A 16699-nucleotide genomic window follows, 5' to 3' on the forward strand; every position below is an offset into this window, starting at 1 on the left:
AGTAAAGTCCCCCTTATAGAAAACTGTAATAATGGGATAGCTTTGTATTAATAAATGACGATTGATTCCCTCTATATGTTGGATCTTCAATACCCCTTTTGGTGAGTATTTTTATTATTGTCATTGAATAGGATTTATAATTTGTGAAGTGATTTATGTATGTTAATAATATTATTTATTTCCTCATAGGAAGCGGTGAATTGTATTTATTTGATGATCTACCTAGATCATCAATTGAATACAATCCTATTAGATATTGGTAATTATTATGTTTCTAATTCTGTTGTAAATTTGTCATTAGGTTTCTGTATCGGGCTGAGAATTTCCATTGTAAAAGGGCCGGCGACTTCTTCCAACCATGGATGGAATCGTACGTCATTGAACGCTGATGAGGAGAGAACAAGACTAACTCCCTTTTGGATCTGTCGCCGCGACGCCTGAACATTCCTGGAGGACGACTAATCATCTTAACCCTTCATCCATCTCCGCCAGGGACTCCGGACATCGCGACGACAACTACAAGATGAGTACTTGATCTTTCCCCACCAGAATTCAATGTGTCCCTTAGATTTTGGTCTCTTAAAGACGTAAAAATAATTAAATTTGGTCTCTTAAAGACAAAGATAATCTTTAATTGAAGAAGGTATTTATTGTAAAGTGTTGTTTGAATTTAAATATTTGATATAGAGGCAATCAATCGTCAAACGATTTTTATTTCAGATTCCTCACCACTAGAATAGTACTAGAAATTTCACTAACCCCTCCACCATCGGGGTCTCGCATGATTTCCAAACTTAATTATAGTTGTCTGAGAATTTAGGTTCTCAAAAGACACTATAAAAACAGTTACCATTGAATATGAAAAGTGGGTAATAATTATGAGTAAAATTCCCTGAAATGCATCAAATGGTTTTCTGTGTAATTTTATTATTAATAAAAACCATAATTTATTTGAAATTGGATAATTATGTAGTAGTAAATGAATGGCGGGGCGGCTGTCATCCACTGTTGTCCACCGCCTCAATATTCCTTATAACGTGCACCACAGTCACAGTTACCAACTTAATTTTGATTTTGTGCACTGGTGCTCCATATAACCTACTAACTATTTTGTGTTGCCATGTTGCAAATCTGGAGTGCAGAAAAAAAATTTTCCCGCACTAGAGCGGAAAAGTGATTCTTTGCGTTCTGCAATCAATGCAGCAATGACCACTTTCCAAGGTAACTGTAGGAAATAGTTATTTGTGCAACTAGTGCGCAAAGTGTCAGTTTGCTGCACCGAAAGAAACGTTTACGCCCGAGCCGTAGGAGAGGGCGGAATGGTTTCTTGAGTGCAGCAGAGGAACTTTGCGCACGTATTTCACATTAAGTTTTTCCTACAGTTACCATTGAATATGAAAAGTTGGTAATTATGGGTAAAATTGCCTGAAATCCATCAAATAACTTAGTAGTGTTTGAATGGCGAGGCGGCTGTGTGGGTGTGCTGTGGTGGCACTGTGCTGTTGCTGTCCTCGTTATAATATATAATAGTAATAATTAGCGCGTTGTGCTTGGTTGCACCTCTGCTCACTATAGCAGCCCAGTCACTGTTACCAACTTCATTTTGATTTTGCTGCACTGTTGCTCCATATAACCTACTAAGTATTTTTCGTTGCCATGTTGCAAATCTGGAGTGCAGAAAAATTTTTCCCGCACTAGAGCGGAAAAGTGATTCTTTGCGTTCTGTAATCAGTGCAGCAATGACCACTTTTCAACGTAACTGTAGGAAAAGTATTTTTCGCCACACTGCACAGAAAGCAGCTGTTTTCCAGTCCCTACGTAGATCTGAAAGACCTTGTTTGCAGACGACGTCAGAAAAGGGTTTCTTTTCCGGTCTAGGCCAGAAAGTTGTCACTTTCCAGCCGCTTATGGCTGGAAACAACGCGCTAATTATTATTAATAAGTCATCCGCTAGATCGGGCGAGTGTCCACTTTCATAATAAGCTGAAGTCGCCATGATTTTAGTTCCAGTTTCGAATCAAACTAATTCGCTTCGCAACCAGTTTTATTCAATTATTTATTGTTGATTAGTGCATTCCGAATTTTCAAAAATGCTTGAAGATGACTGTGGTATTCCAAGTGAAATTTTAAAAGAATCTGAAATCCTGACTGCAAATCTTCTACCACTAAAATCAAGAGATAGGTACGATAGCTTAACGAGTATTCTTTATTTTGTATTCTTTATTTATTTTGTCAGCAATACCTGTAGTGTGGCGAAAAATATCGTTCGCACCACGGGCAAAAATGTTTTTCCAGCTCTCAATCTTTTCTAGTCCTCGGCCTACGGCCTCGGACTTGAAAACCGATTTCGAGCTGGAAAAATCTCATTTTCTGCTCTAGGTGCGAAATATACTATTTCGCTCGTGATGTACACAACATTTTTCCTCTATCTACATTTTTTTATAGAAACTGCAAATAAAATCATTCAAATAACTTACGTATTGGTGACAATGTTTCCTAACAACATAACCTAAAATCTAAAACCTAAAAACCGGTCGTCTGATTGGCACTGCCGATTGCACTATCTATTGGCAAAAGTTGTAACAATTATATCAGCTGGGCAGCTACCAAAAATGGCTGACTCCAGATCACGCGGATCAGATTTGAATTGCAGATCAAAAATATTTGTTGGCTGGTATTTTGAATAGAATAAAATATTTTTAAAATTGTATAAATTTTTATCGTCTACTAATATTAAGAATATAATATCATTCAAACATATATTTCATGAGTTGATCAAATTTCTGGTTGTGGTATTGAATTCAGTTGACTCAATGACAGACACCTCTATTATGCTTTCTCATCTGAGCTTAGACCTTCTAACCTATTACCATGTAAGTTTTTAAAATAGAGATGCTTCCCATGTTATTTAAATGGAGTCACTTTTCCTCCCTAGGGAGTTTTTCTGTTCTTTCCTACCGAGAGCGAAAAAGTGACACTTTAGTATTATGTTTCAGGGAGTGAAGTAAGTACTTTAGGCAGTAGGTGGAGGAAAACATATTTTTAATGATTGAATAATACATTTTTATAATTGAAATTTTGTTAAGCAACATTGTTAAAAACGATCTGGGAACTTTCGGACCTGGAAAAGGATAGCGCTTTCTTTGTCGAATGATAGACAAGGATAGCAACACCAATGTTAATCAAATACTGCCTTTATAACGTGGACCTCACTGTAGAGGTTTGAGTTAAGGCAAAGATTCGAGTTGGGAAAGGACATCGCTATCTGCTTTGTCGAATGATAGACAAGGATAGCGACACCAATGCTAATCAAATACTGCCTTTACAACGTGGACCTCACTTTCAACTATGGTGAGCTTCACGTTATAATGGCAGTGTTTGATTGACAATGGTATTGCTATCCTTGTCTATCATTCGAAAATGCGGATAGCGCTATCTCTTCCTCGTTTTGCTCTGTTGCCAGATCGTCTTTTAACAATGTAAAATCAGTTATCAATTAACAAAATATTGCATCTTTATCATGAAATTATTGAAAAATATAATTTATTGCTTAATAGAATATGACTGATTATTTTTTCGTTTTTCTACTATCTTTCTCCACTGCCATTATAAGGTTGACCTCACTATAGTCTATTTATTATTTTTTAGAAATTGATTTACTAATTTTCTAAAAAACAAAATACAAAAAAGCTTTACAAATTGTTTGTAAATAGTTTACCTGACATTGTTGACGCCAATTTCGCCATTTGTGACCAGATCCCAGAGGCGGCCCGGAGTAGCAACCACTATTTCCGGCAATCGCCGCAGGAGGCGCCTCTGCTTCTCAACTGACATACCACCCACCAAAACTGCAACCTTAAAATTAGAAACGGAAATTAAAAATTAATAAATAAAACCTTTTTTTATAAATTTATACATGTTATTGATTTTTAAGGGACGGATTAAAGGATCCAAAGGTTCAAAGAACCCCACACGTCAACCGAAGCTTATTGTGTTCCCAAGTAGTATGTTAGTTAGGCAAACCAATACCTGTGTCCTTTACAAGAGCCACGAGTTTGTCTCTATACTAGCATTCCATTCATCACCTGGTTGCAATCCAGAGTGATATGCTTGGCTGTCTCTTCAGACTGATTAGTCCTCGTGACCTACGTAAGTTCCAATCCTGGCCTACTTTGTAGGTCCTTCCGCTGAAGAAGGGGCGGCCAAGTTCCCTCTAGGGCGCCCGGCCACCCTTGACTCAGCCTCTTGACCCACATTTGTGCCTGGTTTTTCACCCATCACTGGTCTCTTGGTTTTTTTGCCCCTCCGAAACTTCGCCTCATCTTTCCCAAGATGTTTTACCTGAATTTGAGACTGCCCTTCTTTGAGCAGTGGTGAGTTTTGGCCTCTCCACCTACAAACTCATGACCTACGTGAGTTCCACTCGTGGCCTTTTTGTAGGTCCTTCCGCTGAGAAAGGGGACGCCAAAATGCCTCTAGGGGGCCCGGTGCCCGGCCACCGTCGACTCAGCCTCTTGACCCACATTTGTGCCTGGAGTTTCGCCCATCTCTGGTCTCTTGGGTTTTTCTTTTTCCCCTCCGAAACTGCCCTGATGGGGCAGATCCCGTGGGTTTGAAGGCAAGGCAACTTCTGGAGTTGCCTTGAGGTCCATTTTAGTCGCCTCCTACGACAAGCATGGATACTGTGGGTGAATTCTGGTTTTCAACACATTCTTGAGTACGATGATCGACTCAAAGCTCCCCCCCCCACAACACAGAAGGTAACTGAATGCTAAGGCCGACGTACTGACGGCCGTTGACGGTCACTCTCCCACTCCCTCTTCTACAATTATGCAGATCAAATCCGACTATTCTTTTTGCGCCACTCAGTATAAGCAAAATGGCAATGATCCATTCACTGATTCACCAAGATCTTATTCAGTTTATTTATCTCTTTTCTGTATAGGGCTACTTGTAATATAAATATAAAGAAAATAAAAATCTCAGTACCCTTTTTTTGAAATATTTTATCACTACATGTTTCGGACATTTATGCCATTTTCAAGTGATATGAAATCTTCCAGTAGTATTGAATTTATTTATTTCATATCACTTGAAAATGGAATAAATGTCCGAAACATGTAGTGATAAAATATTTCAAAAAAGGGTACTGAGATTTTTATTTTCATTATACTTATTCAGTTTAGTTTCGTATGCTTCCAATGTTATATTCTAGAGGCTCACTTGTAAAAAAATCAAAGATACGACAAAAATTTGCGTTCTCTCTAGCCTTTTCTCAGCTTTTTCAAGAACTAATAAGCAAATATTGTTCAAATTTGGCACACAGAAGTTCAGCTAGGGTCGAGGAATTTTTGCCTATTACATGAGAAAATACAAACTAAAAATATTGGTGATAATCTTGTTATTAGAATAGTAAATTACAAGAATATTATCTTGTATTTGCTCATGCAACAGGTCCCTGGTCTTATTTCTGGATGATTCAGCCAGGGGTCCAGGCCATGGCTATAGTGAAGTCCACGTTATAATGGCAGTGTTTGATTAGCAATAGTAGTGCTATCCTTGTCTATCATTCAACAAAGCGGATAACTCTATCTCTTTCTCGCTTTGTTCTGTTGCCAGATAGTCTTTTAATAATGAAAAATTAATAATTAATTAACAAAATATTTCATCTTAATAAATTATGAAAATTCACCATGAAATTATTGAAAAATATGATTTCTTGCCTTATAAAATATAATTGATTATTTTAAACGAGAATGAACCATTAATATTACATCAATAAACCTGTATCAATTACCGTATATAAAAGCATTGACAAGACAGAGGATCGGCAACATTTTTCTCCTATCTTTCTCCACTGCCATTATAACGAGGATCTCACTATAGACGGATGAGGAAAACTTTCGACTTGATAACATCATAGAGAAACGATAGCGTAAGTGGATATCCCATGGTTTAGGGAATTTATGTCGCAACTTTTACTGTTATCTCAAGTAGATTACTGTCGATTATTGTCAATTTTTACTGTTTTGTTGGGGTGAGAGTGTATGAACGGCACAATTTGAGAGACTACCAGCGTCACACAGCTGCATGGGAAAGAACTACGTGAACTATCGGCTTGGGATAACAGTAAAAGTTGCGACATAAACGCCCTTTGCCATGGGATATCTCCTTATGCTATCATTTCTCTATGATAACATTAAAATATAGTTTAATGACTAATAAATATATCAGTTACAGTTTAATCCTATTTGCATGTATTAATCCTAGATGATCAATTAAATAATAATTTTCCTTATTTACCTTGATGCCAGTATACCTAGCCGCCACCAAAAGATGCTTGTTAATCTGCATTGCCAACTCTCGGGTGGGAGTTAGCACCAGAGCGAGAGGTCTACACTGGCACAAGCCTTTGGCACCACTGGCTGCATCAGCACCCAGGTTCATCACTTTCACACACCCCAGACCGTTCGTCGATTCGTCAATCACCTCCTCTTCTTCTTCTTCTTCCTCTTCCTCGTCCATTTCAATGTCATCTGATGTCAACAAAAAGGTTTCAATCATGACAAAAATTTCATGTTTTCTGCTCGAAATGTAAACGACATTGACGAACATAATCATTAATTGAGAAATAACAAAAGATCGGATAAAAATTTATCCGGACACCAATAGAAAGGAAACATTGTCCCCGTTATTTTGATATTAAATTTTTACTCATAACGACATCCCATACTTCTGAGAGAAGTGATATTCAAAAGAAAAAACATATTTTTGCGATGTTTCCAGTTTCATCAAGGAATATATAATTTTCCTACAGTTACGTTGAAAAGTGGCCATTGCTGCACTGATTACAGAACGCAAAGAATCACTTTTCCGCTCTAGTGCGGGAAAAATTTTTCTGCACTCCAGATTTGCAACATGGCAACACAAAATACTTAGTAGGTTATATGGAGCAACAGTGCAGCAAAATCAAAATGAAGTTGGTAACAGTGACTGCTGTGGCTGCTATAGTGAGCAGACGTGCAACCAAGCACAACGCGCTAATTATTATTCATTATATATTATAACCAAGGACAACGAGGACTTTAGGATTTTAGGATTAAGGTTTTTATCAATAATAAAATTACACAGAAAAACATTTGATGCATTTCAGGCAATTTTACCCATAATTACCCACTTTTCATATTCAATGGTAACTGTAGGAAAAACTTAATGTGAAATACGTGCGCAAAGTTCCTCTGCTGCACTCAAGAAACCATTCCGCCCTCGCCTACGGCTCGGGCGTAAACGTTTCTTTCGGTGCAGCAAACTGTCACTTTGCGCACTAGTTGCACAAATAACTATTTGCGATGTTTCCAATTTCATCAAGGAATTTAATTTTCATTTTAATCCTTCAACCCTGAAACTTTTCCATCACTATTTGGACATCGGGAATAATATTCCTACTACCTAAAGTAGTCGTCATCTCTCATCATCATCCCTCTCACTCATTACCCACGCACAAGCCTATGAGCTTCTGTGGGCATCACACTCAGTATTATTATTATTATTATATTCTACATCCAATTCTGTAGTTAAAAAAGGAATTTGAGAAAGTTGCAATTTTAGACAATTTGAAAACACTGTATTTTTTCAGATTGCGGGCCAAGTCTCAACTTATTTTATGAAAACTATAGCTATGCTATCTTCTATAGAAGGCAAGGCAGAGAATCGGCAACGCTGATCTCCTATCTTTCTCCACTGCCATTATAACGTGAACCTCATAATAATAATAAAACTGGTACGAATATACAGATTAAAATAAATAATACACTACATTTGCTCAATAATGATAAAATAAATAGATAAATTTAGTTTAATAATTATTATTATTATTGGTACATTAAATCACTCACATAGGTAGAAACAGGGAAAACATGGTTTGCATACTATTTACAAGTTCAAAAACACATGGGCCCGTTTGCACAACAGCCGGTTAAATTTTAACCGTGATTAATTCCACGGGAACCAATCAGGGAAGCAGTCTTTTCAAAAACGCCTTCTCTGATTGGTTCTCGTGAAATTAATCACGGTTAGAATTTAACCGGCTGTTGTGCAACCGGCACATAGACTATTAAGGAGTGATCCATGTTTTAGTAGTGTTTGTGTAGAAGCCTAGAGATCCCGGGTTTAAACCCGCTCATCACTAGATATTTTTGACCAGGTCACTCCCGTGTTGTCGGATGGACACGAAAAAGTGTCGGTCCCGGCTAAAGTATGACAGTCATAAGGCTCATTGACGGCTTAAATTATATATTCAGGCAAGGTGGACTCCCCACCAACGAAAGCGATACGATTCAATTTACTATAGGCATAGAGAAAATGTGGTTATGAAAATATCACATGGCATTTATGTTCCAAATTTGAAACTAATTCTTTGTTAACTGAAGCAGATAACTGTCGACTACTGTAAATTATTTTTGTTTTGACCGGGTGAGAGTGTAAGAACGGCACAGTATGAGAAACCATTAAGGCTGTGCAAAGGCTAATAATTAACTTTCTACTGGTGATACTTTTCAAAGTTTTTTGATTTGAATATCAAAATGAAAAATTTTTCTCAGGAAAACATTTTTTCCGATCATTGCTTTTTGAGATATGAGCGCCTGAAGTTTAAATTTTTGGGACAGAACATTTTCAATTCGGTGAGAGATAAATCTATTAAATTCTTCATGGTATTGTTGATTGAATAAAACAAAAAATTTCTGAAAATATCAATTTCTGTTATTCAATGAAGTTATTCAATATATTAAAAATGACCAAAAATAGCTTCTAGTTGAGTTATTTTTGATAAATTGAATAACTTTCTCAAAATTGATAATTTCGAAATTTTTTTGTTTTATTCAATCAACAATACCATGAAGAATTTATCCTCTAAATCTCATGGATAGGTATATCTCTTACCGAATTTGAAATTTTCTGCCCAAAAAACTTAAACTTTAGGCGCACATATTTCAAAAAGTAATAATCGGAAAAAATGTTTTCCTGAGAAAACTTTTTTATTTTGATAGCTTGATGATAGAAAAATCGAAAACTTGAGAAAAATATCACCAGTAGAAAGTTTATTTTTAGTCTTTGCACAGCCTTAACATCACATTACTAATACTAAAAACTGCTAAGATTATCGGCTTGAGTTAACAAAGAAATTTGTAGCTTAAACACCGTATACCATGAGATATCTTATGCTATATTTTCTCCAAACTATAATGTTTTTATTGGATTGTTTACCTTGATTTTGTTCCTTCTCCTTCTGCTTGATTATGCCGTACAATATTGGGATTCCAAAGGCGAGAGTTTTGCCACTACCAGTTTCCGCAGCTCCCAGAATATCTTTGCGGCCTTTTAGAGCTGGAGGAATACAATTCAACTGGAAATAATAAATAAAAAGTAAAAAAAATCCAATTTAGCCTAAATATAATAATTTCAATTACAGTTTTCGTAAAGTATATTTCTTTTGTAAACCCTATAAATGAAGCTGCGTAGGCTTTGGTTAAGAGGTGAGACTCATAGGCCTGGTTGCACAACAGCCGGTTAAATTTAACCTTGATTAATTTCACGAGAACCAAAAACGCTTACTTATTTACTTATCGTTCTTACTTCTGGTATCCTCATCATTCAACGCCTTCTCATATCCTCATCATTCAACACCTTCTCTGATTGGTTCTCGTGGAATTAATCACGGTTAAAATTTGACCGGCTGTTGTGCAACCGAGCCATAGTACTATTCATAGTGAGCTTCACGTTATGACAGTATTTGTATAACATTGGAACATAGGTGTTGCTAAACTTGTCTATCATATGACAAAGCAGATAGCGTTATCCTTTTCTATTTCCGCAATGTTGCCAGATTGTTCGCTTACAATGTAGAAATATATTTAAATAACAAAATATTCTAACTCAATCATGAGAAATTGAAAATGTATTATTTAATCTGTGTGACAATTAAAATGTAATTATATTTTATAATTTAATTATTTTTAACAATAATGAACAGTTGATATTACATTAGATGGGCGTATATATACCAGTATAAGCTATCCTCTACAGAAGGATACAGAATAAGTATTTCCTGTTTTCCACTGCCATTATAAGGAACCACACTATATTTTGGCCTCCTTCTATTAAGATGAGTAGGAATCGTAGTAGCTGAATAAATAATTATGATAGAAGTATGACATGAGCGACAAAATTGAATTTGATGGACTAGGCCTAAGCTAAAAAAATTTGAGAATAAAAAAAATTAGGCATACCTGGATCTCAGTCGGCTCACAAAATCCTTCTTCCAATAACGATTTAGCAATAACTTTTGGAACATGAATATTAGACCAAGGGTAAAAGCTTTCTTCAGGAAAAGTTTTTGAAGTATCTTTCGACTCGCTCAAGATTTCTACGCTTTCCATCTCATCATTATCTTCACTGTGTGTTACTGTAAATGTATTTGAGCCTATGACAATGTTCTTAGATTTGACTTTGATTTTCTTTTTCTTGTCTATTTTACCTTTTTTAACCTTCTTCTGTTTGAGGTTTGAACTTTTATCGATCACTTCATTATCTTCGGTTAATTCATAGTCAGTCAACTCCTCTATTCCGACAAGTCCCTCACAACCACCCTCAGTGAAAAGACTGCCGTCAATCTCTACTGGCTTCCATGAAAGGCTTTTGCCATTAGTTTTCACTTTAACCATTGTAGATTATACTGAAAAGCACTATTTATTTCTGAAACGAAAATATTATAAGTTCTATAATCTAAACATATAAAAAGTTAACTTATGTTTCAAGAAAAACATTAATATAATACAAAGAGCAACGGCAGGCTAGGTTTGATTGTAGTTTGTAGACGTTTTTACACTTTACAGTGTAAATCACTTGTACTTTGCTAAGTAAATGTGATCGAAAAACAATTTAATCACAACTAACTCTATAAAAACTTAACACTTGGAAATTCCTACTAACTGAACACAATATTTCACGATAATAAAGCCATAACCACGTGAAAATGAAAGTGAGGTTACAGCACGGTAATAAGGTATAATAAAGTAGAGATGGGCTAGAAATCGCAGACCTGTTACTTTGTCACTGCTTCGGCTCTGGAACAGTTGTTTCATGTAACAGTTCCAATGAAAATGCTGTTCCAGTTGTTCCACTGTTTTGCCGTTTCACCCAAAGACCTTAAAGATGCATAGACTCACATACAGCACTAGTGTCGTACTTGAAATTGAAATCCGCCATTGAGGGGGCAACCCATAAGATTATTACATACCAATGCCACCAATGCCTTTGTGATCTATTTTATTACAAATATATATAGATATAATACTCGTGCTACCCCAATGGCGGCCTTCAATTTCAAGTAAGAGCTATCATTGGGAAGACATAGGCATTGTGGGTCTATATCTCTTTAAGGTCTTTGGTTTCACCGCTACATGAAAATGAGTGGAAAGTGGAACAAATTTGAAACCTGGAACATGTCAATCTGTTCTGTTCCGTGATCAGCTTTGAGTTCTGAGTTGTTTTCTGTTTCAGCGTTGCTTGCTTGTTCCTTGCTTCTTCCTGTTTCCTGTATTTTTATATTTTGGTGAAACGTGTGTTTAGTCAATTGAGGTGAAATTCGAGTATGAGTAAACGTTTGAAAAGCTCCATTTGGAGTTATTTCACTGTTACAAGTGAAAAAGATAAAAGTGCAAAATGTGACATCTGCAGCATGACATTATCGTACAAATCTTCAATTACGAACTTGAAGAAGCACATGGAACGAAAGCACCCAACTGTGCAATTGAGCAATGTAGGTTTAGGTTGCAGTAGGCTCGACTCAGCATCTACAGGGCCTTCAGCTCCAGTTACTGGTATGTTAAATTCATTTATTGGGTGTAAATGTGGAATACGGGCCCAGCTACCTGGATGCAAATTTCCGGCTGCAATAGATTCAGCATGCTATTCTGATGACGAAATGACCAAATATAGCCGTCGCTCGCCTCTGGTTTTGAAATAAATCTATTTTGAAATCACCATTTTTACATGCTATTACCCCATAAGAACATATGATGATGTGTCAAAGCAGGGCCATCTTAAATACAGGGCCATCAAGATGAGTCATCTTGTTTGAAGGCATGCCCAAACCTAAGCAAACCTAACCTAACCTCGCTAGAAGGCTAGAATTGTGGCAGGGACTGTCAGATTCTATGACTGTCAAGTTTTTCTGTTCCATTTTCTTCTCTACCAAGTTCTATTTCATATTTTTGACACGTCAGTGTGAGTTCTTATGGGGAAATAGCATGAAAAGTTGGTGATTTCAAAATCGATTTTTTTCAAAACCAGAGGCAAGCGACGGCTATATTTGGTCATTTTGTCATCAGAATAGCATGCTGAATCTATTGCAGCCGGAAATTTGCCTCCAGGTAGCTGGGCCCGTATTTGACACTTTTGCCATTTATTGTTGAAACATTTCACAAAATTCATAAGTTAACTATGATTTGATGGACTTGAAAGTGGTTTGCAGTGTGTCTAACTATGAACATTCATTTCAGATGAAGAAGCTGGGACTTCATCAGGATCAGCATCCACTTCCATTCCTCTCACTTCTGGATCTGGATCAGCATCAGCATCCACTTCCATTCCTCTCACTTCTGAATCTGGATCCAATCCATCTTCATCAAGAAGCGTACAGGAGAAACCACAAACTTTAATAACAAATTTTGTACCAAGAAAAATGACAGTGTCATCAAAAAAGAAAATTGATCAGTCTTTTTTAAAGCTGTTCACCAAGGACTACCAACCTTTTTCTATAGTTGAAGATGAAGGATTCAGAGAATATTCTGAAGCCATGAATCCATCTTACATACTTCCTACCAGAAAAATGATTTCAAATAGCTTAGTTCCTGCAGCATATGAACAATGTTTGAATTTGTATTATGTATTTGTATTTATTTACAATGCAAATAGCACTAATGTAATAACATTAAAAGATAAAATAATAAGGTAGTCCTTGTGCTATTTTTCTTCCAAATTTATAGGTGACAAAGTCCAAGATAAGGTTAGAATTTCACGTGTACAATTTTTAAAAATTTTGGTCCAAAATAAACATTAAAACTATAAATTCTGAATTTAGATGGCTTAAATTGATAAATTAATTAGAAATATTCCACTCAATTACCACTTTTAACGAATAATATTGAGTTATTTAAGAAATTTGGAACTATTCAAGAAACACAAACTCGTAAACACGAGTAAAAGAAAAGCTTCTAAGTGTAACTAGTGTTTGTTTGACCACCGATTGTTGGACCTCTTCAAATAATGAGAGCTTTATTGCAGTTACTGCACATTTTATTGATGAACAGTATAATATGGTGTCTACATTATTGGAGTGTTCTCAATTTGAATTATCTCATACAAGCAGTAATTTAGCTAGTGAGTTGAAAAGAATTGTTTCTGAATTCAATTTACAAAATAAAATTTTACTAGCTGTATCAGATAATGCAGCAAATATCAAAAAAGCTATACTGGTAGACTTGGGGTGGAAACATTTTGGGTGCTATGCACACACTTTGAATCTTATTGTAAATGATGCTATGCGGAATGTGTCAGTTGTTGTCGAGAAAATAAAGACAATTGTTGCTTTTTTTAAACGTAGCTCTTCAGCATATGAAAAATTGATTGCATATCAAAAAAATTCCGGTGTCAATCCCAAAAAAATTATTCAAGATGTGGTGACTAGGTGGAACTCTACATACTATATGATTGAAAGATTTGTTGAATTACAAGATGCTATTCGTAGTACATTAGGTTTGATTGATAAAGAGTTACCGCATCTCTCCCCTGAGGACTGGAAAATTGCTGGGGAATTGTGCAAAATTCTAAAACCATTTGAAGGTATAACAGTTGAAATGAGTGGTGAAAATTTTGTCACAGGTAGTCTAGCAATAATATTTACTCGTGGACTCATATCAGTGTGTAAGAAGTTTACCAAGCAGCCTTTCCATGAAAATATCAAAAAAGTTGTGAATGAACTTTTAAATGGTTTGGACACTCGTTTCAAAAATATAGAATTTAGCAAGACTATAGCAATGAGCACCTTTTTAGACCCGAGATTTAAGATGCTTGGATTTTCAAATCCAAATGCAGCTGAACAAATGAAAAAGTTTGTAACTGAAGTGCTCACTAAAGAAATTGGTGAAAAGAGGCAACTGAGGGAACCTGAACCGTCTACATCCACATCAATGTCAGTTAGTGATGTAGGTGAGTTTTCGTATTGGGATGAATTCGATACTATCGTTGCAAATTTGCAGCCTGCTGGAACTGCAAATTCTGCTGCCATTGTTGAGATTCAGCGATATTTGGAAGATGGTGTAATACATAGGACCGAAAATCCTTTGCAATGGTGGAAGAATCACGAGGCCGTCTACCCAAACCTCGCAAAACTAGTGAAAAGTAAGCTGAATATTGTAGCTACATCAGTGCCTAGTGAAAGGATTTTTTCCAAAACTGGATACATTCTGAATGATCGACGTTCCCGACTTTCTGCTAGCAAGGTGCAGAAGTTGATATTTTTAAAAGTAAATTCTAAGTTACTGTAGTTTTTTTTATTTTTAAGTTATAATACAAATTAATTTGTATTAATAATTAATAATAAAGAACTGTGTGTATATAATTTTTCTGTATTTTATTTCTGAACTATAGTTCTCTCTGTAAAATTAAATTACAAATTTTCAAATCATCAATTTGAAATAATTTTGAACTCTTCCAGCATATATTTCTGTTGAAATTGCAAAGGCCTTTTCTTATTGAAATCAAAGATATTTTCTATCCAGAAAATTGAAAGAATTTACAAAAGCTATATTGGGCTAAATAATTATACCATATCCAAAGTATCCTCACACACATAGAATGTAGTTCAAGAGAAACAAATTGATAAAATTATACATCCTCAAAATAGTGTTGAACGTTTCCAATGTTTTTATGCTATATTTTCCAATAGGTAGCATGATTTCTTTAATACCATATGAACATTGTTTCCAGTTTATATCTCACTTGGAAAAGCCATCAAGCTGTGGGTTTGAAAATCAATACAATAATTATAGTTCATGAGCAAGTTCTACAGCCCAGGGGGCCTACTAGTATTCTTTAATTTTAGCCTTCTTGGCTGCAGTGATAGAAATGATAAAGTAAACAGTATGTTCACACAAATAATTGTAAGCCTATTTTTGCGAGAACCTAAAAGTCAAATAGATGTTGATGTTGTTCTGTTACGAAAAAATGTGTAGTTTTCTAGTTCAGAACAAATAGTGCTTGGCAAGTTGTTTCGGCGAAGCAGGCAGTGCATTGCGAGCACTACTTGCTTCATTGGAACAGTTGTTCCAGCGAAGCAGGTTAAAATCACTGTTCCTCAACTGGAACTGTTCCAAACGTCACTGTTCCACTGAAATAACAGTTTGGCACATCGCTATAATAAAGTGAGGTTATGTTGATCTCAGATTATCGACATTATTTGAGGATGACAGTTAGGTATCGATATTTTTGATATCGATTTTGATTGATATTTTTACTGACATTGTTATCGATTGTTGAATAGAATCGAGAGGTTGATATCGAAATATAATTCTAAAAATTACGTGACTATTATTGGAGTCCACGTTATAATGGCAGCTTTTGATTAAAATAGTTTAATGTTAATATTCTTGTCTATCATTTGATAAAGCACATAGCGCTATCTTTTTCCACCATCACAACGTTGCCAGATCATTTTTCAAAGAAGTTGAAACTTGAGAAATTATTCATTGAATTTAAAAATCAACATGATATCTAATCTCAATTATGAAAATTTATAATTTAATCACTGGAGAATGTATGTTTTTAAAGAATAAATATTTAATATTGATCTTTTTTAACAAGAATGGAGCAGTTAATATTTTTTCATCAGTTATACTGATATCAGCTTTCTTCTATAAAATGCACTGTATGCGCACTTTTGAATTTTCACCAATTATAAGATGAAAATACTACTCAGCTTTGAATTTGTTTATTCACATTTGACCTTAAATTCAACTTACCTTACCTCATTATTTATTTTTCTCAATCATCTAAGGCCCGGTTGCACAAAAGTTGGTTAAATTTTGACCATGATTAATTTCACGTGAAACAATTTGAGGTATTTTTGATAAGCAAACGGCTTCTCTAATTGGTTCTCGGGAAATTAATCAGGATTAAAATTTAACTGCTTTTTGTGCAACAGGCACTAAGTTTTCATCTGATTTCTCAATTATTGAATTTGTCTATTTTTTTTTTAAATCTTCATTATGGGAGATATCAATGTTGTTATCGATTCAATCTTTGAAAAAATCTCGTCAACAAAAGCCGGTTAGATTTTAATCGTGATTAACTCCAAGAAAACCAATCAGAGAAGCCATAAAGAAGCCTTCGCTGATTGGCTCTCTTAAAATTGATCACGGTTGAAATTTAACCGGCTTTTGTGCAACCGGGTCATTCACTTTGTCAACATTCCCATCTCAGATGATCAAGAATCAGCCTGGATAGGCAAATTCAGTACTTCATGTTTCTAGTTTATCAAGTTTCTGTTGCTTTTAGAAAGTCCTGTGGAACAGATTGTCATTTAAAAGCAAAAACCCAACCCCTTACCTATCTAAACCTTCAATCTTTGTTGAGTAACTTT

At 35.5% G+C, this 16699-nt stretch overlaps 2 protein-coding genes across 2 annotated transcripts in view; one reads left to right on the forward strand and one right to left on the reverse strand.

The window, feature by feature from the left end:
• Nucleotides 1-11071, reverse strand: part of LOC111045147 (ATP-dependent RNA helicase DDX24) — a 40565-nt gene extending 29494 nt beyond the window's left edge. The window contains exons 1-4 of the mRNA XM_022330460.2: nucleotides 10287-11071; nucleotides 9265-9403; nucleotides 6304-6536; nucleotides 3719-3855 (exon numbers count right to left, since the gene is read on the reverse strand). Coding sequence (XP_022186152.2) covers nucleotides 3719-3855; nucleotides 6304-6536; nucleotides 9265-9403; nucleotides 10287-10721 — 944 coding nt within the window. The 5' untranslated portion in view covers nucleotides 10722-11071. The remainder of the gene's footprint in view (nucleotides 1-3718; nucleotides 3856-6303; nucleotides 6537-9264; nucleotides 9404-10286) is intronic.
• Nucleotides 11072-11737: 666 nt separating this feature from the next.
• Nucleotides 11738-14382, forward strand: LOC120353489. Its single transcript, XM_039437308.1, has 3 exons — nucleotides 11738-11879; nucleotides 12561-12939; nucleotides 14319-14382. The coding sequence occupies exons 1-3, from the start codon at nucleotides 11738-11740 to the stop codon at nucleotides 14380-14382; spliced, it is 585 nt and encodes a 194-aa protein (XP_039293242.1).
• Nucleotides 14383-16699: the final 2317 nt, after the last annotated feature.

The sequence above is a fragment of the Nilaparvata lugens genome, chromosome 11 (assembly GCF_014356525.2).
Source record: "Nilaparvata lugens isolate BPH chromosome 11, ASM1435652v1, whole genome shotgun sequence".
Taxonomy (NCBI): Eukaryota; Metazoa; Arthropoda; class Insecta; order Hemiptera; family Delphacidae; genus Nilaparvata; species Nilaparvata lugens.